At 42.8% G+C, this 27,502-nt stretch overlaps 1 protein-coding gene across 1 annotated transcript in view; it reads left to right on the top strand.

Annotated features, from left to right (window-relative positions):
- tnpo3 (transportin 3) overlaps positions 1-27,502 on the top strand; it is a 66,935-nt gene that overhangs the window by 37,324 nt on the left and 2,109 nt on the right. Inside the window, exons 15-22 of the mRNA XM_055653284.1 lie at positions 5,504-5,564; positions 9,749-9,889; positions 14,591-14,707; positions 16,768-16,862; positions 17,529-17,685; positions 19,079-19,246; positions 22,280-22,392; positions 26,118-26,216. Of these exons, the coding sequence (XP_055509259.1) occupies positions 5,504-5,564; positions 9,749-9,889; positions 14,591-14,707; positions 16,768-16,862; positions 17,529-17,685; positions 19,079-19,246; positions 22,280-22,392; positions 26,118-26,178 (913 nt within the window). The 3' untranslated portion in view covers positions 26,179-26,216. The remainder of the gene's footprint in view (positions 1-5,503; positions 5,565-9,748; positions 9,890-14,590; positions 14,708-16,767; positions 16,863-17,528; positions 17,686-19,078; positions 19,247-22,279; positions 22,393-26,117; positions 26,217-27,502) is intronic.

Raw genomic sequence — 27,502 nt, 5'->3', positions numbered from 1 at the left:
TGTCGACAGTTCCTCCCACCCCCAGATGCTGATTGACCCAGAGTTCCTCCAGCAGTTTGCTTGCTGCCTTATGATATAATGCCAGGAGGGAGTGCAATGTAAATTTAATGATACTTGCACTCCAAATAATGGCTACGGAAATGTGTGTCCTATTGCATGGAATGTTAAGGTTTAAGGGCCATCGAAGATTTAATAGTAAGATTAAACGAGAACTTACCAGTTCGAAGTTTGATCATTATTTTATGAGGAGTAACGTTGAGGGATTACGTGAAGAACCCGCCAGGGCGCATGCGTGTCATTCTTCAAAGCAGCGGTGTGAAATCACAGATAACAGTAAATGACTGAACATAGTAAGATTAGAGAAGAGGATACCAGTTGAACTTTATGATCAAGGGTGGGAGCGGAGGGCACGTAATCCCTCAAAGTTACTCCTCATATAATAATGATCAAACTTCGAACTGGTAAGTTCTCGTTTAATCTTACTATTTTACTTCGGAGTCATGTGAGTGACTACGTGAGGATTTCAAAGCTCAGTGATTTCATGCCGTGGAAACGAGTCCATGCATCACATCTGCCTTAATTGACTAAGGGAGGAATTGTGTTAACATGTTTAGACATGAATCTGATGTCGAAAATCCATGATAAATTTATTAACAACAAATTATAGCCCCTATTTTATGGGGTGAAATCATATTACAGAACTTAAAATTGATTCTGCAAAAGTTCCAGGTTTAACCACTGGTTTATGGTAGAATTGTTGGAACGTTTTTTCCCTTGACCATCCTGCTGTCTCCACGATTTGGTCCATCGGTACGTCCAACTCCATAGCTGCCGATGTAGCTGCAGCCCTGGTGGAATGAGATTTGAATATGTTAGTATCCACCCCAGCTGTTGTTAAAACCTGTTTCAGCCATCTGGAAATAGTTTGAACCGACACTTTTTTGTGGGGTTGCTTGTGGCTGATTAGTAGTGCCATCTCATTGCCTCTGATGTTTTTGGTGTTCTCCATATATAACAATAAATGTCTTATTATACAGAGACGATCATCTATAGGGTAGGTCCTGAATTCTATTTTGAGGCCTGATGATCCCGGTCTGTTCTGTTTGACTAATTCGTGAATATGAAAAGTTATATTTATTGTTGAAGAAGTCATATTGTCCAGCCTTAACTTATGTAAAGACTGTACCCTTTGTGCTGTGACCAAAGCCATCAGCATGACTGTTTTATGCGTCAGGTTTTGCAGGGATAGAGCTGTTGCTGGAGACCAGTTCCTTAGCAACGTTAGGACAATACTCACATCCCATATTTGAGAGTACCTGGTTCTTGGGGGATTGATATTAAAAATTCCCCTCATAAGTTTGGTTACCAGGGGCGAGTCCCAACAGAATGACGCTCTAATCCTCGCCATAGATATGCTGAAAGGGCACTTCTGGCGCAGTTAATGGCACTGTAACTGAGCCCCTCATCATAACGGAGGCCTGCCAGGAATTCCAGAACAGACGTTATGTTCATCGAGCTGTAAGTAATGTTGTTTCTGTGACAATATATCTCCCATTTCCTGATGTATACCAGATATTGTTTTTTGGTGGACTGCCTGTGAGCCGCTGAGATAATGTTCAATGTTCGGTCCGTCAGTCCCAGTTCCAGTAGAAGTTTCTTTAGACTCTACAAATTAATAAGTTTGTCATTTTATGACATGGATGGCTATCCCCAGTTACGGGATGAACCAACAAATCTGGTCGTTTCAGGATGGTGATGCATGGTTCTAAGACCATATAGAGTATCACAGGGAACCATGGTTGAGTAGGCCAATCGGGCACTACCAAAATACCAGACGCCGAGTCTTGTTGTATTTTGCGTAATACCCGACTGATGAGGCAGAAAGGAGGGAATGCATAGAAAAACAATTTCCCCCAATGCAGCGAAAAAGCATCTATCGCTGATGCCCCAGGGTCTGGTTCCCAAGAAACATAGTTTGGTAACTGGTGATTGAGTCTAATTCAGATTCAGATTCAGATTCAATTTTAATTGTCATTGTCAGTGTACAGTACAGAGACAACGAAATGCAAATTTCTACATGCAAATGTCTAGATGTAAATAGATCGATATCTGGTGTTCCATACCGTGCTACAATTTCAGCAAATACTTTCATATCCAAAATCCATTCGATGTTTTCATTGAATTTGCGTGACCTGGCGTCTGCCACTGAATTTAGGTTACCTGGTAGGTAAGTAGCTGATATCCAAATATTTCTCTGTATACACCATTGCCAAATTGTATTAGCCAGATTGTCACATGATGTCGATTTGATTCCACCCTTATGGTTAATATATGCCACCACGGTGGTATTGTCAATCTGTAGTCTAACATGCTGGTGATATATTCCAGAACAGTATGACTTTAGGCCATAGAACGCACCCAACATTTCCAGGTAGTTTATGCCAAGTGTCTGTAGTAATGATGCCTCCTGTGCATTCCATCTACCTCCACAACTGGAGATGGAATTGGTTGCACCCCAACCAAGCGCACTGGCATCAGTTTGTAGCACCACTGAGGGGTTGCTGATAATAATAGGGCTGGAACAATGCCGAATGTTATCCCTCCACCATTTTAATTCCATAATTGCTTTGATTGGTAGCTTCATTGGTCTGTCGAAATGACCAGCATTAATTTTGAGTGCTTGTATTTTTGCCCTTTGTAAATTTTGATAATACAAAGGTCCAAATTGTGCGGCTGGAAAAGCAGCCACTATTTTGCCAATCACCCTTGCTACCAATCTGATAGATGGTTCACTGATGTCAATGAGGTTGTTGCAGGCCTCAATTAAGACTGTAGCTTTGTCCTTTGGTAAAGTCACCGACATGTGAACTGAGTCAATAGTGAACCCCAAATAATCCATTATGGTGGAAGGCGTTAGTTTAGATTTAACTGGATGGATGATAAACCCCAGTTTCTCAAACAATTGTTTGGTGGCTGATACAGCTAGTTTGGCTAATTCCAGAGTTTTGCCCACAATCAATATGTCACCTAGATAGGCCATGATCATATGTTTTTGTTTCCGAAGAAACGCTAGGGCTGGTTTCAAAATTTTTGTAAACAGCCTGGGAGCTGATGTTAAACCATTTGGTAGAGCTCTATACTGACAGAGCTGCCCCATCCAGTTGAATTTTAAATAACGTCTGTGGTCAGTCCGTATAGGCACTGAATAGTGAGCATCTTTTAAGTCGATGCTAGCCATGAAGGAGCCTTCGGAAATCAATTGTTTGGCAGTAACAAAGGTTTCCATTTTGAAATGAATATATTGCACATATGTATTCAAGTTGGTCAAATCTATGATGATGCGACAACCACCATCTTTTTTGTTTTTGGTAAAGATATTAGACACAAATTCCAGAGAATCGTGTTGGGTTTTTTCAATTACCCCCTTTGCGTGAAGTCTCACCAGTTCAGCATGTGCTTCTAATTTTTCTTTTTGTGAAAGTACGAACGTTCGGTTCGGTACATGCTGAACTGGGGGGCTATTTTTGTGCACAAATTCAATGGTATATCCCTGGATACTGTTTAGGATATAAGTGTCTGTTGTCAATGCACTCCATGCCTCCCAAAAGAAGTGTAATCTCCCACCGATATGTGTATTATCCATACTTCCTATAATTTGTAAGGGACCAGACCCACCTACCTCCATGGTTACCAGTGGAAAGTTTACTCTTCCTGTGTGGTCTTCGAGGAGGTTGAAGCGCCGGTGTCCGGGTTTGGGTTTAGGGTTTGCGCATTTTCCACGAAGGCCGGTCTGGGCCATGGCCTAAAAAAGACCGCTGTCTTGTACGCCCGGCCTTTGAGCTTTCACCAGCTTCTCCTGTTCTGCTGGTGGGTGCGTAAGGGTGCTGTCTGTGGCTATGGGAGGGCCTTGCTGTTGTCGCCTTTATGAGCCCCAGGGTTTTTGCCTCCTCATTGAGCTCCTTAACCTGCTTGGACAGGTTTCCATCAAATAATAATATTGGTGGCTTTGTGTCTCCAGGTTTGCACAGGCCTGCAAATTTTGGATTTAAGGCAGGTCGGATGGCACTCTTTCTGACACTATTGATTTCATACTGCGTATTGAAGAATAGTGCCAGTGCATCCTGTTCTTGAGACATTTCCTTCCCATCCACTGTGCGAGCGAATGCTGTGATCCCTGCTATTAGTAGTTTTAGTATTCTCTGGAGCTTGACATCCATGCTTCTAACTGCTGCTCCGACGTGTTTCCAGATACAATTATTCACGACTGGAACATTCAGGGATATGCAATTTCCTGGTGCCAGATATTTGGCAGTGGTGTCCATCACAGCCTGTTCCTGTAGTTGCTTGAATGACAGGACATCAATGCTGGCAGCTAGATTCTGTTCTAGGTTCCGTCCAGTCTGATCCGGCTGTATGTAGTTGGACACCATGTCCAGTAGATTTTCGCCTTCCTGCACCCCCTGCACACTTGTAGTTTGTTCAGCAAACCCCTCTTCGGGGTCAGCCCAGAATTGACCCCCAGTACTCCCCTCTGACGAGGGAGATGCACTGTGCAGCCCTACGTAAGGTGCTGCTGTGGGTGTTATATATGACCCACGGTGGCTAGACTCCATCTCCCGGAGTCTGTCACGTTGGAGCATTTGCTCCATGAGCCGCTCCATCCGGCTCCAGCGCGCACGGTCGCTGGCCGCTCGCGGCTCCTCAAAGTCGGACTCCTCAGAGTCAACGGCTCTGTTTTTCATTTTGCCTTCCCGCTGGGCCGCGGTGTTGATCTGGCCGGTGCCGGGGCTAAGTCGGGCACAGCTGATCCCATTACGGGTGATTCCTGTGCCGCCGACCGCTGCTGGTTGCCCGCAACCCTGCAGACCTTCCCTGCCAGCTTTGTCGCAGCTCTGGTTGATTTTTTGGATTTGTCCATCGTTTCCCCATCTGTGAAACAGTATGGGAAAAATAAAGACCGCAGAGTAACCACTTACCTGTCGGTCCCGGCTTTTAAACTTGCTGCTGCGGGGGAACGTTGTTCCACCCCGCCTGTCGTTTCGCAATGCGTGTAGCGATATGACACGCATGCGCCCTGGCGGGTTCTTCACGTAGTCACTGACGTGACTCCAAAGTAAAATTACATATTTTAAGATACTTTTGGAAGCTAGTATATTAAGTAGAGAAACTCTTTTGTTAGCTGTGGAGTCTCAGATCAGTGTGTGTGCTTTAAAAAATTACAGGCAGGTCAAAGTTGGGAAACATCTATATATAGTCTGGTAGATTTTCAGAGCTATATTTTCGAATGGCAGCTGATGGTAGGTCGTTTGGTAGACTTGATATCTAAAATTGATCAGTTGTTTACCAAAGATATTGAGGAAGCTGGGATAGTCATCTACTCGTTGATCAATCATGTATTTGCTGTTATCTCATTAAATGGTGGAACAAGTTTGAGTTACTTTGCGTACCTATGTTTTTATGAAAATGTTATGTTAATAATTATTTAACTTGTTTGCAATTTCAGACACACAAATCCTATTGTTGAAAACGGACAGACGCATCCATGTCAGAAGGTGATACATGAAGTAAGTGCATGTGTCAGAACAGCACAGTCAGTGCTACTGATGGGTGAGTCGTTTGTTGGGGTATGGATATGTTTTTGGGTTGTTTGACATTTCATTCTAACCCCACACATCCACCACCACCATGTCAAACCTCACATTTGAATTTACTTCATCAATTGGCAGGAGAGCCTGTTGTTCAACGCTCATTTTGTTTTGTTTTTTGTCTTCCTCCCTTCATTGAATTGTGGTTGTATCAACATCACAGAGCCAGGTGCCTTTAATTTGAGCCTGTCTTGCAGGTGCTGTAGCAGAACAGACAGATAAAGTTGAAGGGCTTCAGTTTAATTCATTTAATCCATTCTCTCCATTACCAGTGCACCATGTCTCTGTAGGTGCCCATTAGCAACTTTTCAACCCCACTTCTCAAATCAACAACAACTCCATATAGAATGGAAAAAGCAGCATGGAAAAATCTTCACCTTTGAGATAAACTATGCCAACTTGGTCATTTGGTTGTTCGATCATCATTCTTTACTTATTATCATTATCATCATATTTCACTTCCTATCTAACATTATTTGGTAACATATCATAACTTGGATTGCAGCAGTTCAAGAAGAAAAGCCTCTGTCACAATGTTGATGGCAAGCAGGAAGGGGCAGTCCTCATCCAGACTGTGATGTTCTTAAGCGGAGAATAATTTCAGTAGCTGCATCTTGCTCTAATTGTCCTTGGAAGACTGTATATGGAATACTGTGGCAAGGTCTAGTTTCCCGATGGAAGGAACGTTGTACTTGCAATAAAGGGACTGCAATGCATGTTCACCAAATTGATATCTTGGGTGTTGAGTTTGGGATTAAGGAGACTAGGTCTCCAATCGTTTGAATTTAGCTGGATGAGAGATGATCTTATCGAAACGTATGGCATGGTGTTAATGCGGAGTTGACATTTCATTTGGCTGAGACGTAGAGAACCATTGCTCTCTTCAAAATAAAGGGTCATCCATTTTGAAGTAAGGTAAGAATTGCCTTCACCTGTAGCAATTAAATCTTTGGATGTCTCTTCTCAATAAGGTTGTCTGCATTTAGCCACAAATATTAGGTACAAAAAACATAGGTGTTGGGGATTAGTCTAAGAACGTGATGTTGAGGTAAAAGATCATCCAGAATGGTAGAGAGATATAGAATCATTCAAATGTAGACAAAAATGCTGGAGAAACTCAGCGGGTGAGGCAGCATCTATGGAGCGAAGGAATAGGTGATGTTTCGGGTCAAGACCCTTCTTCAGACTGATGTGGGGGTGGGGGAGCGGGAAGAGGTGGAGACAGTTGGCTGTGGGAGAGCTGGGAAGGGGAGGGGAAGGACGGAGAAAGGAAGGACTACCTGAAATTGGAGAAATCAATGTTCATACCGCTGGGGTGTAAACTACACAAGCGAAATATGAGGCGCTGCTCCTCCAATTTGCGGTGGGATACTCACTCTGGCAATGGAGGAGGCCCAGGACAGAAAGGTCGTATTCGGAATGGGAGGGGGAGTTGAAGTGCTGAGCCATTCGGCCCTTCGAGCCTGCACCGCCATTCAATATGATCATGGCTGATCATCCAACTCAGTATCCCAACCTGCCTTCTCTCCATACCCCCTGATCCCTTTAGCCATATCTAACTCCCTCTTAAATATAGCCAATGAACTGGCCTCAACTACCTTCTGTGGCAGAGAATTCCAAAGATTCACCACTCTCGGTGTAAAAAATGATTTTCTCATCTCGGTCCTAAAAGACTTCCCTCTTATCCTTAAACTGTGACCCCTTGTTCTGGATTTCCCCAACATCGGGAATAATCTTCCCGCATCTAGCATAACTTGGATTCCTTGAACATTATTCAGGAAAATGGGATAGCGTTGCCCCATTCACTTTTCCTGAAGACAGCTCTGGTGATGGCCAGATGGGTATTACTGATGCACTTATCTGCAGGCAGAATGGCATTTAAAGTCATGAGCCTCGCCTGATTTCCCAGTTAGGGATTGAGCAAGCTCAGCATGTCCAGGGATCATATTTCATAACCTTCCTATTTGACTCAGCATTTTGTGAATCAGCTGTCAAGAAGGGCCTCGCTTGTCGTTTTCAAGAAGGACTCAGTTAATGTAGCCTCTTAATTTGATTTTTATTCTTGGGATATAGGTAATGGTATCAAGATTACATTTAATGTTAGATTCTATATTTCTTGTTTAAACATGCAGTATGGCATTCACTCAGAGTTTTAGAACGTGGAACAGTGCAGGAACAGACCCTTGGACCAACCATGCTTGCGCTGACCATAATACTAATCTAAATTAATCCCATCTACCTGCATGTGGTCGATACCCCTCTATTCCCTGCCTGTTTATGTGTCTGAATGCCAATAATTAATTGCTGTCATAGTTCCTTCTACCACCTCTCTGTATCTGGTACCTACCTCTTTAGGTTTTGGGGGGAAAAAGGCCTCCATTTCTCAATTCCCCCACTCACCTTAATCAACGCACTCTACTTATTTGATATTTCCACTGTGAAAAAGACTCTGACCATCAAACCTATCTATGCCCTTCATAATTTAATTTTCTATACTTATCAGGCCACCGCTCATCCTCTGATGCTCCGGCAGAAACAATCTAATTACCCCAATCTCTCCTTGTATCGAATTAACTCCAATTTAAGCAACAACCTGATAAAACATCATCTGCATTTTCTCCAATGCCTATGCATCCTCCAAATGTGGCTTTACTGAGGTTTTATACTCTGTGCCCCAACTAAAGGCAAGATGCTATAAATACAAGGAACTGCAGGTGCAGATTTACCAAAAAGGACACACAGTTCTATAGTAACTCAGTGAGTTGGGCACCATCTGTGGAGATTAAATTGCCCCCAATGTGTAGGATACAAAACTGGGATAACAAAGTACCAATGTATGGGTGATTGTTGGTGGACTGAAGAGCCTGTTTCTATGCTGTATTTCTAAACTAAAGGTGACGTTTTAGGTTAAGTCTCTTCTGTTATGCTTGGTTTGGACAATTGCAAGGTATTTCTATGCCTGATGAACATGTCATCCAATTATTGCAACAGCCTAGCAGTTTTTTGATAATTTATCTGGATATCAGACCAGTAAGAAGGCAGAGTGAAAGGAACAATCCTGAGCACATTTGAGGGAATGTGCACTGGCTTTGTGCAATATTTGTGATTTCACATTGGCTTTGTGGTCTTTGAGAAAGACAATTGAGGTCCTTCCTGACAGGTCTATTTATTCACAAGAAATGAAGGATAGGAAGGTGGCAAAAAATGCTTACTGATAGTTCCAGGTCAGTTAGACATTTGTTACTGCATCTCTCACCTCAATCCTGGCTGATGGGGACAGCACCTGATCTTGGTGTTCCTTGGCTACGGACTGGGGTGAGTTAACGGCATCAATTTTATTAAATCCACTTCAGCTGCGCTTTCACTTTGCTGCATTTCTCAACTTTTCTCTCGACTCACCCATTCACACCTTTTTGTTGTATCCAAGCTTTCTCCATCATTCACCCACATGATAATTATTTGTCTCTCTAGACCCCAGCTTATTGGAGTAAGATAGTCAATGGCATGGTCTGACTTAATTGTCCATTAGCATGAAAATAAAATGTCAGTTTCATAGACAACATTCATAGTCTGGTTTCAGGATGGCCTATGAGGGGAGATTGAGTCGACTGGTACTGTATTCAAGAGTTCAGAAAAATGTAAGGAGAAGTCATTAAAATCCACAAACTTAAAGTACTCAAAACCAGCTGCAAGGTAAAAATATTTCCATTGGCTGAGGAATTCAAGTAGGAGGCAGTTTCAAAGTTAGAGCTAAACCATTTAGGACAAAGATGAGGAGTCTTCACTCAGATATTGATGAACCTTCTGGAATCCATAACCCCATAGAGTTGTAGAAACTCAGGCATGGTGTTTATTCAAAACACATTCAGTAGATTTTTGAATGTTAAAAGGAATCAAGGTTATGGAATAGTGTTGGATACTGGTGCTGAGGAGATTATAGGCTGTGATGCTAAAGAATGGCATATCAGACTGTATAGCCTAGTTCTTCTATTTATGCGTTTGAGGCTCTCTGGTGCGGATCAACAAGCTCCTTGCACTTGGTTTTCTTTTGTTTATTCTATAAATACAGTTTATTTCCCACCCCTCCTTTTTGTTTTATAAAGATCTGGCCCGTCTTATCTGAAACATTGAACAAACACCAAGCGGACAATCGAATCGTGGAGCGCTGCTGTCGATGTTTACGATTTGCTGTGCGTTGTGTGGGGAAAGGCTCTGCAGCATTACTTCAGCCCCTAGTTACTCAGGTAGGTCGGGCTGTCACACTTCTAATGTGATGTGGGTGGGCAGAGGAAGAGGGGACATTGTTAAAGATGGGTCTGTTGGTGATGCTGGTACTGTGTGAGAAGGTGGGTAAGTGGGGATCTGCCTCTTCAGTGAGTAGCTTGATTTTGGTAAAGTTTCTATCATTAATGTTTCCTATATTTTCTCCCCATCTTTCTTGAATTTCTCAATGTTATCGAGTCATGGGTAATTTGGTCTCAGTCCGTTAACATTTCAGACCAACATGAAATAGGACATGAGATCTCTTTTGTCTTTCCTTTTTGACGTTTACAATGCCACGCCAGGGATTGATTGGTGACTCGTGAAGAATTGTAGATTCCTTGTAGATTAACTTCTCAATTCCCTTTAGAGATATAATTAATGGAAAAGTCGCAGTATTAATCCTCGTTTATAGAAGGAAAGATAGTAAGATGCTCGGATGATAAAAATCAACCCTTTTGTTTTGTTCTCCACATATAACAAAGGAGTTATAATCTGTGTTATGATGAGAAAAACATTTTTCACACAGTGGTGAATCTGTGGAATTCTCTGCCACAGAAGGTAGTTGAGGCCAGTTCATTGGCTATATTTAAGAGGGAGTTAGGCGTGGCCCTTGTGGCTAAAGGGATCAGGGAGTATGGAGAGAAGGCAGGTACAGGATACTGAGTTGGATGATCATCCATGATCATATTGAATGGCTGTGCAGGCTCGAAGGGCCGAATGGCCTACTCCTGCACCTATTTTCTATGTTACATTGAGCCCGATAATAATGAAGAATTGATATCGGAGACCATTTTTCAAAGATAGGATAACAATGAAATGCAATGAAAGTGTTTGTCAAATGGTCATAAATGAGACACCCCTACGCACATCGGGAAAATGTGTCACGAACCGCACATTAGCTCACAGTGCTCTGATCCTGCTCTCAAAATGAAGAGTCTGATTGAGCTGCTTCTGTTGGAACTTATCCGTACTATGGTGAGGAATTTCATCTGACACTTCTTAACAAGGGCGGCACGATGGCACAGCGGTAGAGTTGATGCCTTACGGTGCTTGCTGCGTCAAAGTTACGGGTTTGAACCCGACTACGGGTGTTGTCTGTACAGAGTTTGTACGTTCTCCCCGTGACCGTGTGGGTTTTCACCGAGATCTTCAGTTTCATCCCACACTCCAAAGATGTACAGGTTTGTAGGTTAATTGGCTTGGGATTGAAATGAAATGATTGAAATGAGTCAATTTATTGTCATTGTCAGTGTACAGTACAGAGACATACGAAATGCATTTTTAGCATCTCCCTTGAAAGGGAGACACAGGGCGTCGCGGTGTGCCCGCGCCTGCCGCCGTACATTCCATTACAGGCAAAGGTGGGTGAAGTGTCTTGCCCAAGGACACAACGACAGTATGCACTCCAAGCGGGATTTGAACCGGCTACCTTCCGGTCGCCAGCCGAACTCTTAGCCCATTGTGCTATCTGTCGCCCACAATTGTAAACTTAGTATAAGGTCAATTGTCCTTAGTATGGGTTAGTATGTTAATGTTCGGGGATCGCTGGTCAGTTCAGACTCAGTGGGCCGAAGGGCCTGTTTCCTCGCTGTATCTCTAAATTAAAATTAAATGCAGCAAATTAACAATTTGATCATTGGTGGGTGCTATCTGTTTTATCGAGATATTATTCTCCTTGATTTTTTTTTTTAAATTGATAATCCCTTGCTAATAAATGGGGAGGGTTAACAAAGATAAGACTGACCTTGAAATGGGAGGGTTACATTCTTCATTCCAGCAGTTTGCCATCTTTCCAGCTGTGCCTAAATATGGATACTGTGTCTGCTGCATGACTCTCGTGTCTAGAGGAAATGTATCAGATGATGTCTGGTGGAGTATTGGCGTTCCTCAGTCAGGATCCTGAAGTAGCTCTGCCTTCTGTCCAAGATGGGTCAACCAAGGTGATGCCCAGTCCTTCATTCAGATTCAACAAATTTCTTGAAGAATCCACCAATCTGTGACATCTAGAAATATGCTTCTTTTGCAGTATTTTAAGCCTGCCACCAGAGGGTATTAGTGTAACATAAAACAATTCTGTTCAAAACACTAAGTGGTATTTTGCAGATGTTGGAGAGGCAACATTCTGCAGCAGTCAGACAATGGAATGTAACCTGGCATGGCAGGACACAGGCACCATAATTAATAATGCACTACTTTATATTTGCATATGATTTGTTTTAATAAAGTAATATATCAGTCTATTCGAGTTGCTGACTGATAGGGGAGGACCAGACCCAGAACATTCTCTGCCCCCAATATTCTTAATCAGCTGAGCATAGATTAGTAAATTATGCTCCCATCTTTCTAAACTATAAATGATCTGTCTGATGAAACTTCTGATGCCATAAGCCAAAGGTCATATCACTATCTTTTAATCACAAGAACTACATTGCCCATCGCCCTCATCCTATCTGTATAAGTAGCATCAGGATTGATACCTCAATTGTGAAATTTACTGAACATCATAGCTGTGTCCTCTCTGTAATACCATATGATACTGACATTTTTGGATGTGTGAGGGATCTGGACAGCCAAATGAAGAACAGTATATGTCAGAGGCATGTTCTTTGTACATGAAGTCCACATATTATTTCAGGGCTACATTCAGATGCTCTTGCCATGTGATGCTGCGAATCTCTTTGAAGATGAGTGGAGTTTCTGAATGCCTGCACATTGGGGAAAACTCACAATGCAGGCAAATGTCTGTGCCCACTTTGCGTGCTCCTGTTGGGAGACGATAAGTGATTAAAATCTTCTGTTCATAAAATGAGAGTTTGAATGACTCCATAATCCAGCAGGTTTCGGCAAACTGAGGTATGACAAAAAATAGTCTGGAATAATCCCAAAGCTAGAAAGTTGACGGTGAAGTTGACTCGACTGTGATGGAAATGTTTCAGCTGATGTACAAGACTGTATATTAAGTCACATATTGTATAAGTGCAAAGAATGCAATCTAAGTGGTGGCCTTTGAAATAAGTTTTATAGAAAGCAGAATTAGTCAAACTTAGTTGTTCTGATAGTAAATAGGAACTATCATTTTTTTTTAAACAAGTGAGTTTGGAAATCCTGCTGCAGGCAAATTTTGTACAGCGCGTTACTGTCGAACCTGGAAAAGGCAGTCACTCAAACGAAAAACAGCAGGAGAGTTATATTTTGTGATATTCAGGAATGAGCGCAGTTTTCAACTCCACACTTTTTGAAATTGCAAGAATACTTTTTCTCAGTCATTTATGGTAGGTATTGCAAATTAAATCATGTGTTCAGAAAATGCTCACACAATAGTTACAATCTAGGTTATTGTTTGAACTATATTAGATCACTGAAAAATCACACAAAAAAAATCTTAAACCTATCCTATCAACTTCCTAACCTCTCCTATCCACATCGCAGCACATTTCTAAATTTGTTTACATTAAATCTCCAGATGGAGCCACTGCCAACAAGGTTATCCTTTGATCTCTTTTCCTAGCTGCCCTGAATTCCCAATTAATCAATCACAATAAAACTTTATTAGCCAAGTATGTTTGGCAACATACAAGGAATTTAATTTGCCAAGTCAGTCATACAAATAAAAAGCAACGGAACACACAAAATACATTTTAACATAAACATCCACCATAGTGACTCCTCCGCATTCCTCACTGTGATGGAAGGCGAAAAAAAAGTTCATATCTCTTCCGTTAGCTCTCCGTTGACCGGGCGATCTTGACTCCCATAGATAGCGGCGTTTTGGCCCTTCGCATCAACTCTTGCGTAGCAGGTGGGGGGGGGGGGGGTGTCAGCTCCCCTGCGCCGGCGATCGGACCCCGGGTTGGGACTGGTCGACCCTCTGCGTCGTTGGAGCTTCACGCCTAGCCTCTCCCGAGACTGCGAGCTCTTGATGGTAAGTCCGCAGGCCACGGTTGGAGCGATCCCAGGCAAGGGATCGGCTCTAATGTAAGTCCACGCACCGCATTGACGCCCAAAGTCAGTCCGAGGAGGCCTCCAACTCCATCGATGGTAGGCCGCAGAGCGCCCGGAGATGCAATATGAAAATTAATCACATCTCCGGCAAGGTAAGAAACTGAAAAAAAAGTTTCCCCCGACCCCTCGACCCACATAAAATAAACCGGAGAAGATTTACACAGACTTTTAACACACGCTTAAAAAAAATTTAAAAAGAAGAAAAAACACACTGACTTGGCGGGGCTGCCAATCGTGTGGTGGGTTTGAGCATCTTGTTAGGGTATCTGTCACTGCCACTGATGTCTTGTGCTTTGGAGTAAGTTAGGATGACAGATTCCTTCTCCTAATGACAATCTTTACAACTACATTGCCACTTGTACTGATACAATTTTTATTTTATTTTCAGGTTTTTTAAACTCAATTCACTCTTCTGTTTGTTTTAAAGAAAAAAAATATTACCTATTTTGAAAGGTAGCAGAGAGCTTTTGCAGATACATTATGGTGGAACGTTGCTCTATTGTGGTTTTTTAGTTTCTTAGTAAAGTGATTTTTAAATTAAAATATTTACAACTGATTGTGACACTTGGGGTAAGAAATAGTAATCTAGTGTTGCTCATTATCACAGGCGCTACGCGAATGGTGTGGGAATAGTAGTGTTTGTTCTCATCTCTCTTATTCTCCCATCTCTTTCTGTGTAGATGGTGAATGTGTATCGCGTGCACCCACATTCCTGCTTTCTCTACCTTGGCAGTATTCTGGTTGATGAGTATGGAATGGAAGACGGATGCCGGCAGGGACTACTGGACATGGTGCAGGTAAGAAGCAACAGTCTCGTGCCAAAATAGGACTCAACTCAATGTACTGAAGGAATTGTTTGAGAGCATCAGGATGCAGTGCATTTTAGAATTGCTTTTGATACATGCTTGATCTGGGCACTGTGCACTTATAGTGAATTCCGGTAATTGCACCACTGGCACTGAGCTTTTAACTGCACTGGGGCTAACCTCTATAAATTCCATCAAGCACACCCCCTCCTCTCCTGCCCCCACCCCCACCCCTGGCACCTGCAGCATTATGTGAAATTTACATTTTCAACCAGAGTTACCTCATTCCTTTATTCAATGTTGACCTTTCTTTGGTTGTAGTATAGGTCATGATGCCCTTTGTCAAAGTCAATTTTATTCGTCATATGCACATCACATGCAGTGAAATGATTTTGCTAGCAGCGATACACTTAAAAAGAACACACAATACACAATAAAAATTTAACACAAACATCCACCACAGCAATCTTTACTGTGATGGAAGGCAACAAAGTTCAGCCAGTCCTCCTCCTTTGTTCACCCGTGGTCGGGACCATATACCCTCCGCAGTTGCCGCTACAGATGGCCCGATGTACAGGCGGTGGAACACACTCCGTGGCTTGGAGGTCCCGAATCGGCAGTTTCTTACCGGAGTCCGCGGCTTCAGGATGTTATAGGCCACAAGCCGTCGGTCGGAGCACTTCGGAGCACTTCTCGGCGATCCCCAGCAAGGAATACCAGGCTCTGGATGGTAAGTCCACTCCACGCCCGCAGCTAGAAGCTATGCGGACCACAGTCCCCACGGTGCCAAAGTCACCAAGCCCGCGATCGGAACACTCCTCTCCGGTAACCCCTGACAAGAGTTCGCCCGCTCCGCAATGGAAAGTCCACGCTGCGCCTGCTGCCGATGCTCCTGGCCCGACTCCAGGAAAGGTCGCACCAATCCATGGTGTTAGGCTGCGAGGGAGGCGACATGGAAAAAGTCACCTCTCTGTGGAGGAGGCAGCCGAAAGTGGATTCCCCCTTACCCCTCCCCACCACCCCCCACATAAGACATACCGTGAGACACCCAAACTAACACTAGACACACCAAAAACCCCCCAATAAAAGTAGAAATAACAAACACGCTGCTGGAAGGGCAGCTGTCTCGTAGTGTCCCCACCACCCGTGGGCCATTATGCTATGTTAAAATCACTATGGATGTTGGTACTATTGTGAAATGTCCAATGTAAGTCATCTTAGGGTTGCTTACAGGAGTGAGTGTTTAATATTTTGTTGGAGTGGGTTCCTGATAATCATGCTTTAAGCACTGCCTCTGCCAGGCTGCAGAATTACAAAGCTGTGAAAATTTGACTGACGACTTACTGGGAAGCTTCTGGCAGAACAGTTAGTTTCTTGCCTAGCATACAGTTTCTCCCGGATCAACAAATTGTAGAATGGATGGAATCGTTATTTGATAGTGATAGTGGTTTAAGGTTATTGGTGATGCAGCATTGGTGCTGTTTAAACATTACAGTCAGCCCTGGTAATGTAACGAAGGAAATCCATTATAAACACTCAATGTTTAAACAAAATATATACACACAAAGCACAAGATGACCTTCTAATAGGTGAATACTTGGTGCTGGGTTTTATAGTTAACATTATTAACATAAAGGCACAATGCCAGGAATTGTATTGAGACAACAGTCCAGAGGATACTGTTCAATTCTGGGTGGTGCCAAGGAAGCTGATCTTTCATGGAGGGATCAGAAAAGATGATTTTTGATTTGAAATGAAAAGAAAATAGTGTCTAGCATTCCAACTTGCAATTACAGTCCAGGGTTCTTTGCAGGGAGATGCATCAGCAAAGGACAGATTGGACTCTATTGCCACTTCTGCGGTCAGGTAGCCTGTCCATGCTTGTGTATTGCATGTGGGGTTAAGGTGAATGGACAGGGTGGCACGCTGAGATGGTATCCTTGGGTTTTTTTCTAAGTTGAAAAAGATAACGCAGATGACAATGCTGGTGCCAGGCCATCCTTCGGGGCAGGCATCAAGCAATTAGCTTTATCTATTCATTGTCTTTGCAGGCTTTGTGTATGCCAACCTTCCAGCTGCTTGAACAACCAAATGGCCTTCGGGATCATCCAGACACAGTGGACGATCTTTTCCGCCTGGCAACCAGGTACATAGAGAGCTTCTTGCGTGAAAGTGAATGTGTTGGTTTTCATGGAACAATGGCCTTGTTTCAGTATTTGCTTGCTGCACGTTCACCGACCTTCTTTAGGAAGGTATCTTACCCCAGCAAGTCCATTGCGATCTTCCTTCCTTTAACAGCACGGACTGCTATGGCCGAGTAAAACTGCTGTTCTGTAAGTATTTAAATAGTTTAAGTAAATCCAAATTCAAATCTCTTTTACAATTTTCCACTGAAATGCATCTGTGCCGTTCATCCTGACTGCTACAAACTCTAATGACAGGAGAATGACATCCACTCCTGAGAATTTCTCCTGTGGCTTTTTAAAATTAGATTTTTTTTTTAGTGGCTTCCTTATTTGTTTCTCCTAGTGTTAGTCTGCCCCACAACTAACAATACAATCTCCATGTCTGCACTAGTAAATTATTTTTGATATTTATTCCCATTAGGAATAAATCTGTGCATACCCATTAGGTCATCTGTTTGGTAATGAAAACTGCCCCAACTTCAGTATTTTCTGATGAGGATAACCACATCCGTGTAAAGGTTTTTTATGTGTAACGTCTCCACTGTGTGTACACCACCTTATATTTTGATGTCCAAAATACTTCACTGCCAATACCTCTCGAGTTCACTTTTTCTCATCCTATGTAGGTTTATTCAGCGGAGCCCAACTACACTCCTCCAAAGTCAGATCATCATTCATATCTTAAACTGTGCTATCGCAGCTGTCATCCTCGACCACCGGGACGCTAACTGCAGTATCATGAAATTCCTGCGGGATCTTATCCACACAGGGGTTGCTAAAGATGTAAGTTGGATTTGATTTCTCAAACTGTGGATTACTGATACATGATGGGGATGCTCATTGGATTTAGCAGTGTACATCAGGTTATGGATTCAAGACTTTCTCCAGGGCTATATCATGAAAAGAAATCCGCTCCCTTGAGCAAAGTAATGTCTGATTGCCTATTCAGGAGAGAGACCCCATGACATTGTTGGAAAAGAGAATTTTCCCAGTGTCCAGACGAATGTCCCCTCATTGCCTGGTGTATTCACATCTTCCATACCTGTGGGGCGGCACAGTAGTGTAGCGGTAGAGCTACTGCCGTACAGCGCCAGAGGCCCGGGTTTGATCCTGACTATGGGTGCTGTCTGTACGGAGTTTGTACGTTCTCACCATGATCTGCGTGGATTTTCTCCAGGATCTTCGTTTCCTCAGAAGATGTCCAGGTTTGCACGTTAATTGGCGTAAATGTAAAACAAATGCCCCTAGTGCGAGTAGGATAGTGTTAATGTGGGGATTGTTGTTCTGCGCGGACTCGATGGGCCGAAGGGCTTGTTTCCGCCCTGTATTTCTACACTAAACTGAACTACCATCCATACCATCTGCAAAATGCACAGCATTTTCTCTTCAAGGCTACTGGGCTGTTGCCCTCACAAATATTCATTCCCCATCACCAAGAAGGGTCAGAATAGCAGGCACATCTTAACCCCATCTTAACTACCATCTGCAGCTTTCCTACAAGTTGCACATTATCTGGACTCGGCAATATATGGCTTTCTTTGTTGTCGCTGAGGCCAAATCTTGAATTGCTCGGTTCGACAGCACCATGGAAATTCCTACACTGAAGGACTTCAGAGGTTGAAAAGGTGTCTGACTGCTACCTTCTCAAGGACAAGAGAGATGAAAAATATATGCAGGCTTTGCCAGTAGTGCCCTCATGCAGAAAAGTAAGTTTAAAAAAAAAACTGCTCTCCCATTATTCATCGTCATTCAGCACGCAAACAGGCCCTTCGGCCTAGGTGGTCCATGCTGTCAAGTTGTGTTATTGAGCTAGTCACACTTGCCTGGCCCATATCCCTCCAAACCTTTCCTATCCATGAACCTTTTCAAAGTGCCTTTTAAATTGTAATTGTACCCTCCTCTAAAACTTCCTTAGGCAGCTCATTCCACATTCCCACCTCCACACACCCATTCATCTTAAGAGGTTTTATAAAACCGAGCTTGGTGTCCTCGGAGCCAATTCCTGATTAAGTGACCTGCTCTCAAGCCTTGTTTACTATGTTGTAATGTGGGAATTAGGCCCAAAAGTATAATTCACAATTTAAAAAGAGCTTTTGGGTGTGTGCATAGCTATAAGATGATCTCAATTCAGACTGAGGGCCTGAACAAACTAAAATAACAAATCTTGTTTCCACAGCATGAGGATGACTTTGAACTGCGAGAGGGTCTGATCAAGCAGGTGATGACCCAGCACGGACAGCAGTTAGTCAACCAGCTGCTCCAAGCTGTGTGCTTCTGCCTTCCCCCATATACTTTGCCGGATCTAGCTGAAGTTATATGGGAAATAATGCAAATTGACAGAGTGGTAAGGTTTCCGTTGAATCTAATAAACTTTCTAACTTGACATTGGAATGGGGGTGAGGATTGGGGTTGCGCAGGGTAGGTACGGGTGATGGTGGGTAACTTTTTCCTATTCACTTACTAGCCTTGAGGGTAACCGTCAAATAAGATTGAATAAAACATAGAGTTGGAGAAACTCAGTGGGTCAGGCAGCATTGGTGGAGTGAATGGATAGGCGACATTTTGGGTCCGGGACATTCTTCAGTATCCATTCCCTCCACAGATGTTGCCTTACCTGCTGAGGTACTCCAAAACTTTATTTTTTACTCAACATTCTAACATATTTGGTTCTTTGTGTCTCATTCAAGTAAGATTGTATTGTTGCAGAAGTTTGTACAGCACCGGACAATGCTATTTGACACTCCATACTCATTTTGTCTCAATTTTGGCTCTTCCCTATATTTCGGCAAATCTTTTCTCTCCTGATATATATCCAGTTTCCCTTTCCAAGTTACAATTGCATCTGTGTCCAATAACTATGCAGGCTGTGTGTTCTGATCAGAACAGTCAAATGCATTAAAAAACATTCTCCCAATTACCTTAAACCTGTCTCTCTGGATGCTGATCTTCCTTGCTGCATATATCTTCCTCCTCCCTCCAGCGCTTCAGATGATGATCTTAATATCCGTCTTGGGCAGCCGGGTAGAGAAAAAAAATAATGTATTATCTGAATGGTAGCTGATTAGGAAAAGGGGAGATGCAACGAGACCTGGGTGTCATGGTACACCAGTCATTAAAAGTAGGCATGCAGGTGCAGCAGGTAGTGAAAAAAGCGAATGGTATGTTAGCATTCATAGCAAAAGGATTTGAGTATAGGAGCAGGGAGGTTCTACTGCAGTTGTACAGGGTCTTGGTGAGACCACACCTGGAGTATTGCGTACAGTTTTGGTCTCCTAATCTGAGGAAAGACATTCTTGCCATCTTGACATTCTTGACAGAGAAGGTTCACCAGACTGATTCCTGGGAAGTCAGGACTTTCATATGAAGAAAGACTGGATAGACTCGGCTTGTACTCGCTAGAATTTAGAAGATTGAGGGGGGATCTTATAGAAACTTACAAAATTCTTAAGGGGTTGGACAGGCTAGATGCAGGAAGATTGTTCCCGATGTTGGGGAAGTCCAGAACAAGGGGTCACAGTTTAAGGATAAGGGGAAAATCTTTTAGGACCGAGATGAGGAAAACATTTTTCACACAGAGAGTGGTGAATCTCTGGAATTCTCTGCCACAGAAGGTAGTTGAGGCCAGTTCATTGGCTATATTTAAGAGGGAGTTAGATGTGGCTCTTGTGGCTAAAGGGATCAGGAGGTATGGAGAGAAGGCAGGTACAGGATACTGAGTTGGATGATCAGCCATGATCATATTGAATGGCGGTGTAGGCTCGAAGGGCCGAATGGCCTACTCCTGCTCCTATTTTCTATGTTTAACTCCTCTGGTCTCTTCACATAACTAGATGCTTGCTCAATTGGGGCAATTTTGCATAATTCAATTTTTTTAATTGTGAAGTTCGTCTTTTCAGGCGAGTGTCTGGTTTACTAAAAAATGTTCCTTTCTCTCACACCTGGTAATGGACATGGCTTTGCTGGCCTCTAGGTTTGGTTTTACAAATGGTTTGGGGAGTAAATTTGTCGTTTCAACTTTTAAGAGGACCTACAATCCAATCCCAGCTAAGGTCTTTGAAAAACAGATCTAACAGCCTGCGTTCAATCCTGACTTGGTTGCTGTCCTGTGAAGTTTGTACATTCTCCTAGGCCTCCCCTCCCACTGTGCCGGTTGTTAACTAACTGCTAGTGTAAATTACCCCCCATATAGGTGGGCAGAAGAAGAGTTGATGTATATGTGAAAGAGAATACTGTAGGTTGAAGGGAAATGGAGAATTACAAGAAAAGTGAGGGTAGGCTGAGTGACCTCCAGCCGTATCATGAGATTAAATGAGGTGAGAGGAAGGTGTTGACATATTGATTCTGGAGATGCAATGACAGTCAAATTTTAAACATTAAATGCTTCCTTGTTGCGATTTAACTGTAGAGCTTTCTAAATTGAATTGATTGAATGATACAGCCCACTGAGTCCGCCCCAACCCACTCGTATTAGTTGTATATCCCTTTTTCACACCAACTCCCTACACACTTGGGGCAATGTACAGTCCCGCAGATCTTTGGATGTGGGAGGAAACTGAGCACCGGAGGAAACCCACGTGGTCACACGGAGAATGTGCAAACGCCACACTGATAGCACCCAAGGTCAGGATCAAACCCACTACTAGCTGTGCCACTGCTATGCATTATCAGCCAAATTATCTGCCATGCATTAAGTAAACAACTCAAGAGTAAAGGGACTCGCTTGCAAAAGATTGTACTAAACGACTGGAAATTTGAGCCATTATTGTCTTGCAGAATCAAGGAATAAAATGTAAAACATTCAGTTTCATTGTGCATTTGGTTCTTAATTCATTACATAAATACAGCATGGGAAGTTGCCAAATATAATTTCAGTTAGCTTTTCTACCTGTCAATGGGCTAATGAAGCTCACAAGTATTAGGTGTTTACAGGGTCAAGGGGCAGGATTGCTTTTTGTCAGGGTAATGGTGTCACTTAAAGAACAAAATGCTGGGGGAACTAAGTGTGTCAGGCAGCATCAGTGGAGAGAAATTATCTGACGATGTTTCTATGGAATGTGTTTCGTAAAACTATCCTCCCCCCCCCACACACGTATCTGTGTGTGAGAATGGGCTTGTGTGTGTGATTATATCATTGACAATGTGTACTGAGTATGTGTAATATGTGACAGTCTATCTACAATTTCCCTTCCTCATATAGGCTAGATTTATTGAAGTGCTGCATGTTCCTTTGTAAATCGTGTACCCAATCATCTGTAATAAAACCATGAACTCCTGTCTTTGAAATGTAGACATTGTGTAAATCGGATTCACCCCATAGATTGGTTGCCTTTTTGTTTGGTTCTGTAAACTTTTGGTCATTGCTTTTGTTTCTTTCCAGACATTTTGCAGATGGTTGGAAATATCACTCAAGTCATTACCTAAGGAAACGGCAGGCGGTGCTGTCACGGTGACACACAAACAGTTGACAGACTTCCATAAACAAGTCACCAGGTGAGGGAAGTGTAAACATAGCTGCTCAATGGATCGCTAAGCCCAAAATATTGTCACGGGACACTTTCATTTACATACTCCTTTTATGTCCTTGCACATCCCATTGCATTTTATTGCCAATAGATTACTTGGGGAGTTGGGCCATTACTGTAATAGAGTCATACAGCATGGGTACAATTTATCATTTGACATTCTAAACACCAATGCTGCAAATTGAAACGTTTTCTCTTTGTTACAGAAAATGGAATTTATAAGATTTATTCAATCGGCATTTTCAAGTTAGTAAGAGAACTGTGGGGAGATAGAGAAAAACTGGATAGTGATTCACAAACGATTTTGCTTGATTTTAATTTTCTACTATAAACAGTAGTTAATTGCCTTGTCGCTTGTATTTCTGACATTGATTTATGCTTAAAACAAAACTATTAAGAGCTCAAGGACCAATTAGATCTTATTTGGATGATGGATTAAACCTCAATGGTTCCTCTGATTCCTGCATTCCTCTTTGGCATCTAGTGTCTGCTGCCAGTGCTAGCTAAACATGTTAACCCTCTCAGTAATTCAGTTCAACATTGGCCTTCAGGCATCTCATCTATTTGCTTTTCATGTGATACACTGGCAGGACCAAAGATCCTATAGGCCAAGATAGACCACTCCTTTTAAATGCAATGGGCTGGTCACAATGTACCCTTTCAGAGCTTTCTTACCAACGTAAAGTAGACTAACTTGTTTTCATGGAACATTTGGGGGAGGGTGAGAAGAAAGAAAACCTGGTTACAGGAAGGAAATCTTTCAATATCAGACCTATTGAAGGGCTGAATATTTGGAGTGGAGGTCGGTACTGAAGTATTGCCAATCTGCAAGTTATAGCTCAAATTGTATCATGTTACCAACTACTTTAGCTTTCACAATATGCAGTTAGGAAAGGTTTGACTTGAAACCTGAATTCCCTGAGTGTTACTTTTTTTAATGACGAGATCATGGCTAAAGCCAACCTGACCCCAGTCAGTTCTTGGAGGTTTTTTTTGTTATCTAATCCAACTGGAGCATTGCTATGGCGGAGCTTCCAGCTGTGAGTGGCGCTGACATCAACATCGTGAAGTCCTGGGATCCCTTTGCCGAGAGCCGCCAGTGTGAACCTTCGCCCAGCTTGGCCTGTGGACTTCAGGAGCCAGTCTCCGGTAAGAAGTGGCCGATTCGGAAATCCAAGCCACTGAGAATGTTTTTCCGTTCTGACGTCGGAGTTCCGTCATCCCGGCGAGAGGGCCTGAACATCGGGCCGCCCGTAGCGGCAACTGCAGAGGGCTCGTGAGGCCCCGACCACGGGTGAACAACAAAGAGGAGGACGACTGAACTTTGGTGCCTTCCCACAGTGGGAAACTTTGATTCCGCTGTGTGGGGATGTTTATGTTAAAGTCTATCGTGTGTTGTGTTCCGTTTCTATTCGTATGGCTGTATAGTAACCCAAATTTCACTGTACCAATTGGCGCATGTGACTATAAATGTGAACTTGAGAGTTGAAACTATGGATATGTCCTAGTGTGAATCCATAACATTCACCCACTTAAGTTGATGCCATCAACTAATACAATAAAAGTCTCCATGTAATACACTTGATTGCAGTTGCATTTCTTGTCCCTCTCTTCTTCAGACAAGTTCATTGGCTCTTTGTCACATTGTGTGTGTGAGTCCCGTTTCCGGTACCCTTCAACTGGGTAGTGACTAGAAAGGCCATAAGTAGTAGCAGTACTCCCTAAGGATCCACCTTACTGTGGCAGGGTACCTTTAGTGCCAAACCCACCTCCACTGGCTCGACAATGTATAGCAGAGCAAACCGTGCAAATAAATGACAGCCTTTGTTTTAAGGCAATGTTGGAAGTTAAACAATGACACATCTAGAGATAAAATCAGAAAATGCTGGAAGTATATAGCAGGTCAGGCTGTTCTCTGTAGAGAGAAACAAATTCTTGCACGTCGTCTGCATGTTAAGTATTTTTAGCATTTTCTATTTTTATTTCTGCACCATTACAGTTAGAAACATATGGAAACCTCATTAAAGCACATAAATAAGAGGAAAGAATCGGCAGCCCAACATGACCTGAGTGCCTATACTTTTTTTCCCCCAAGTCGACCCAAATCTGAAGGTCCTACGGGCGGATAATCTGCGTCTATTTCAACTTCCATGTTGCTCAACTCAAGTGTGGCAATCTTTTTAAAAGTCAAAGTTCACTGGAGCTAAGTTTTAAGCAAAGTGGATGAATCTACCATCGTCCTTACTGGAACCACTTTGTTATCTAGTATCTTACCATGACCAGATTTTGCCATGGCCCAAGGTGCACAAAGATTGGGGTGGAGGTGAGGAAGTGTCATTGATTGTGGCCCAATGTCTTAGCTGTGAGGCACACTGACCAGGAGTATGGATCCTGGCTGATTTTATTTTTCCCTCCTTAGTGTTATAGTTGGTGATGAAATGACCACTACAGCTTGTGAACGAGGCAGTTAATTTTCTGATGCAATGCTGCCTCATCCCAAAGCATACTGGCACCATATTGTAAGAAATTATAAATGTGTATTATTTCTTCTAGGTTTGTTTTTCGCCATCAATATTTGTTTTACTGAATAGTAACTGTTCTTTGATTTCACCTCACTAGTGCGGTTTTATGTTAAAACATAATTTGCATCTTTGTCACACTTATGCACTCACCAGAACAAAGCTTCACCTTTCGTGCTATAGGATCTCTTGCAAGAAGCTGAATTATTGTACGGCACATTGAGAGTTTCTTAGTTTTGTGTTACTTTGTTTTGTGATTCGGTTATTTTTTAATAAAGTCCAAAAGACTTGTGAGATACATTATCCCTGTTCATTGAACTGCAAGAAAACCAGACCCCAACGTTTGATCTCCCACTTGTAGAGTTTCACATATTTTCTTACAAAGTTAAGGTGTCCATTTTGGCCCATTGAGTGGATGCTGGTTCACAGTCATCCCATCTTCCTCCCCCTCACTTTTATCCTGTAATTATCCAGTAACATACTCCCAATTCCACACAGCACCAGAGGTCAGGATTGAACCCAGGTCGCTGGAGCTGTGAGACAGCTGAACTACCATAGTGGTAGCGGCACTATGCTGCCCATTTAGTTAACACAGTCTGTTAGTTGCTGGAGTATGTCTTTCACACGAGGAGGCCAGAAATAGCCAGTGTTCTTTATCAATATTAGTTCATGCTGAGGAGTAGATGTGTGTGCACATAATCGGGTCCTATTGGTTAAAATCTCTCATGTGTGAAGAATGGCTGCAAGTATCTGTAAAATCCCTGTACTCCACCAAGATTCAAAAGACACAAAAATAATTGGGAGATTTAGGGGAAAGGTATTACAAAGAGCACGTCCAACATTTTTTTATGGTTAATTCTGATTATGAGTTACCCTCTGACATTTGTTCACCTGAAAAAAACATACCTGATACACTTTCTGCCAGTCTTTAAAGGGGTTTTATTTTCCTTTACTGACTGTTAATCTTGGTGGAAAAATACTTTTGACATGCTTTCAAACAACTTCCTTTGTGTATGTTCATGTTTTGCTCTCTGAAGTGTGTTATTTTATTGTGTGAGGTGAGATAAAGACAGCATTCATTTAATCCATGTTGATCTGATCAGGGTGGGAAAGTTTGCATTGATTTGACCCAATGTTCAGTTGCTTTTTAATGCATTTCTTGTACCTCTTGCAGTGCTGATGAATGTAAAAAGGTTTGCTGGGCTTTGAGAGACTTCACGCGCCTCTTCCGATAGCTGTATTCACAAATCCATGACTTGCATCAGTCTCCCAGGTAAGGGCTAAATCTGTATCTGGAAGCAACTCGAGGAGGTAGTAATGTGTCCTGTAAAACCTCCCAATTGAGCAACCGTAACCAAGATGTGTTTCTGGTTCAGGTGCATCTTGTTACAATTTTCCAATTTGGCTCTCGGCTCAACACTAAATTAAACCAGTCCATGCATTCAATTTATTGAGTATGGTGTGGACACTGAATTGGAGGTGGGTATGGTGATATTGGAATGGGGAGGTAGAGGGAACACATAAGAGGGCAAATGGGATTATGCAACATTCCTTTCCTCTGTTATTTTTCACTATTCTGCCTTTCTCACATATTCTGCTGCATTCATTCGCCCCCTTTGAACAGTTGAAAGTATTTCATTCTGTTCATGTTCAACATTCAAGTGCACACCATTTCCTGTAGAAATTCACTGGATAATATTCACGTTAGACTTTGTCATCGTGGTAGACTTGTAGTTGTACTTAGGCTGGCATCTTCAGTGCGGTTTTTGACAAGGTTCTGCCTGGCAAGTGATCCAGAAAATTAAAGTGGGTCTGAGGTGTGTAGGCAGACTGGAACCAAAATTAGCTTGGTGATGTGTATAGGAAGGAATTGCAGATGCTGGTTTACATTGAAGATAGACACAAAATGCTGAAGTAACTCAGTGGGACAGGCAGCATCTCTGGATCGAAGGAATGGGTGACGTTTCGGGTCAAGACCCTTCTTCAGACTGAGAGTCGGAAGAGGGAGGCACAGATATGGAAGGGTAAGGTGTGAAAACGATCAAGGAAAATGTATAATAGACCATTGTCAGCTAGGGGAAGGTGACAACGAAGCATACAAAGATAAAGTTTCATCAGGAAGACAATCTGAGAACTAGGCTGGGGGAGGGATGGAGAGAGGGAAAGCAAGGGTTATGAAGTTGGAGAAGTCGATATTCATACCACTGGGTTATAAGCTGCCCAAGCGAAATATGAGGTGCTGTTCCAACAATTTGCATTGGGCCTCACTGACAGTGGAGGAAGCCCAGGACAGAAAGGTCAGTATAGTAATGGGAATGGAAGTTAAAGTGCTTAGCAACTGGGAGATTGGGTAGGTTTAGGCGATTGAGCGGAGGTGTTCAGCAGTACGATTGCAGAGCCTGCGCTTGGTCTTGCCGATATATATAGGAGTCCACACCTGGAACAGCAGATACAGTATCCACCACTGACTTCGCCTGAAGAAGTGTCTCGACCCGAAACATTACCAATTCCTTCTATCCAGAGATGCTGCCTGACCTGCTGAGTTACTCCAGCTTCTTG

The sequence above is a fragment of the Leucoraja erinacea genome, chromosome 22 (genome assembly GCF_028641065.1).
Source record: "Leucoraja erinacea ecotype New England chromosome 22, Leri_hhj_1, whole genome shotgun sequence".
Lineage (NCBI taxonomy): Eukaryota > Metazoa > Chordata > Chondrichthyes > Rajiformes > Rajidae > Leucoraja > Leucoraja erinaceus.
This window is presented reverse-complemented; position numbering and strand designations above follow the sequence as displayed.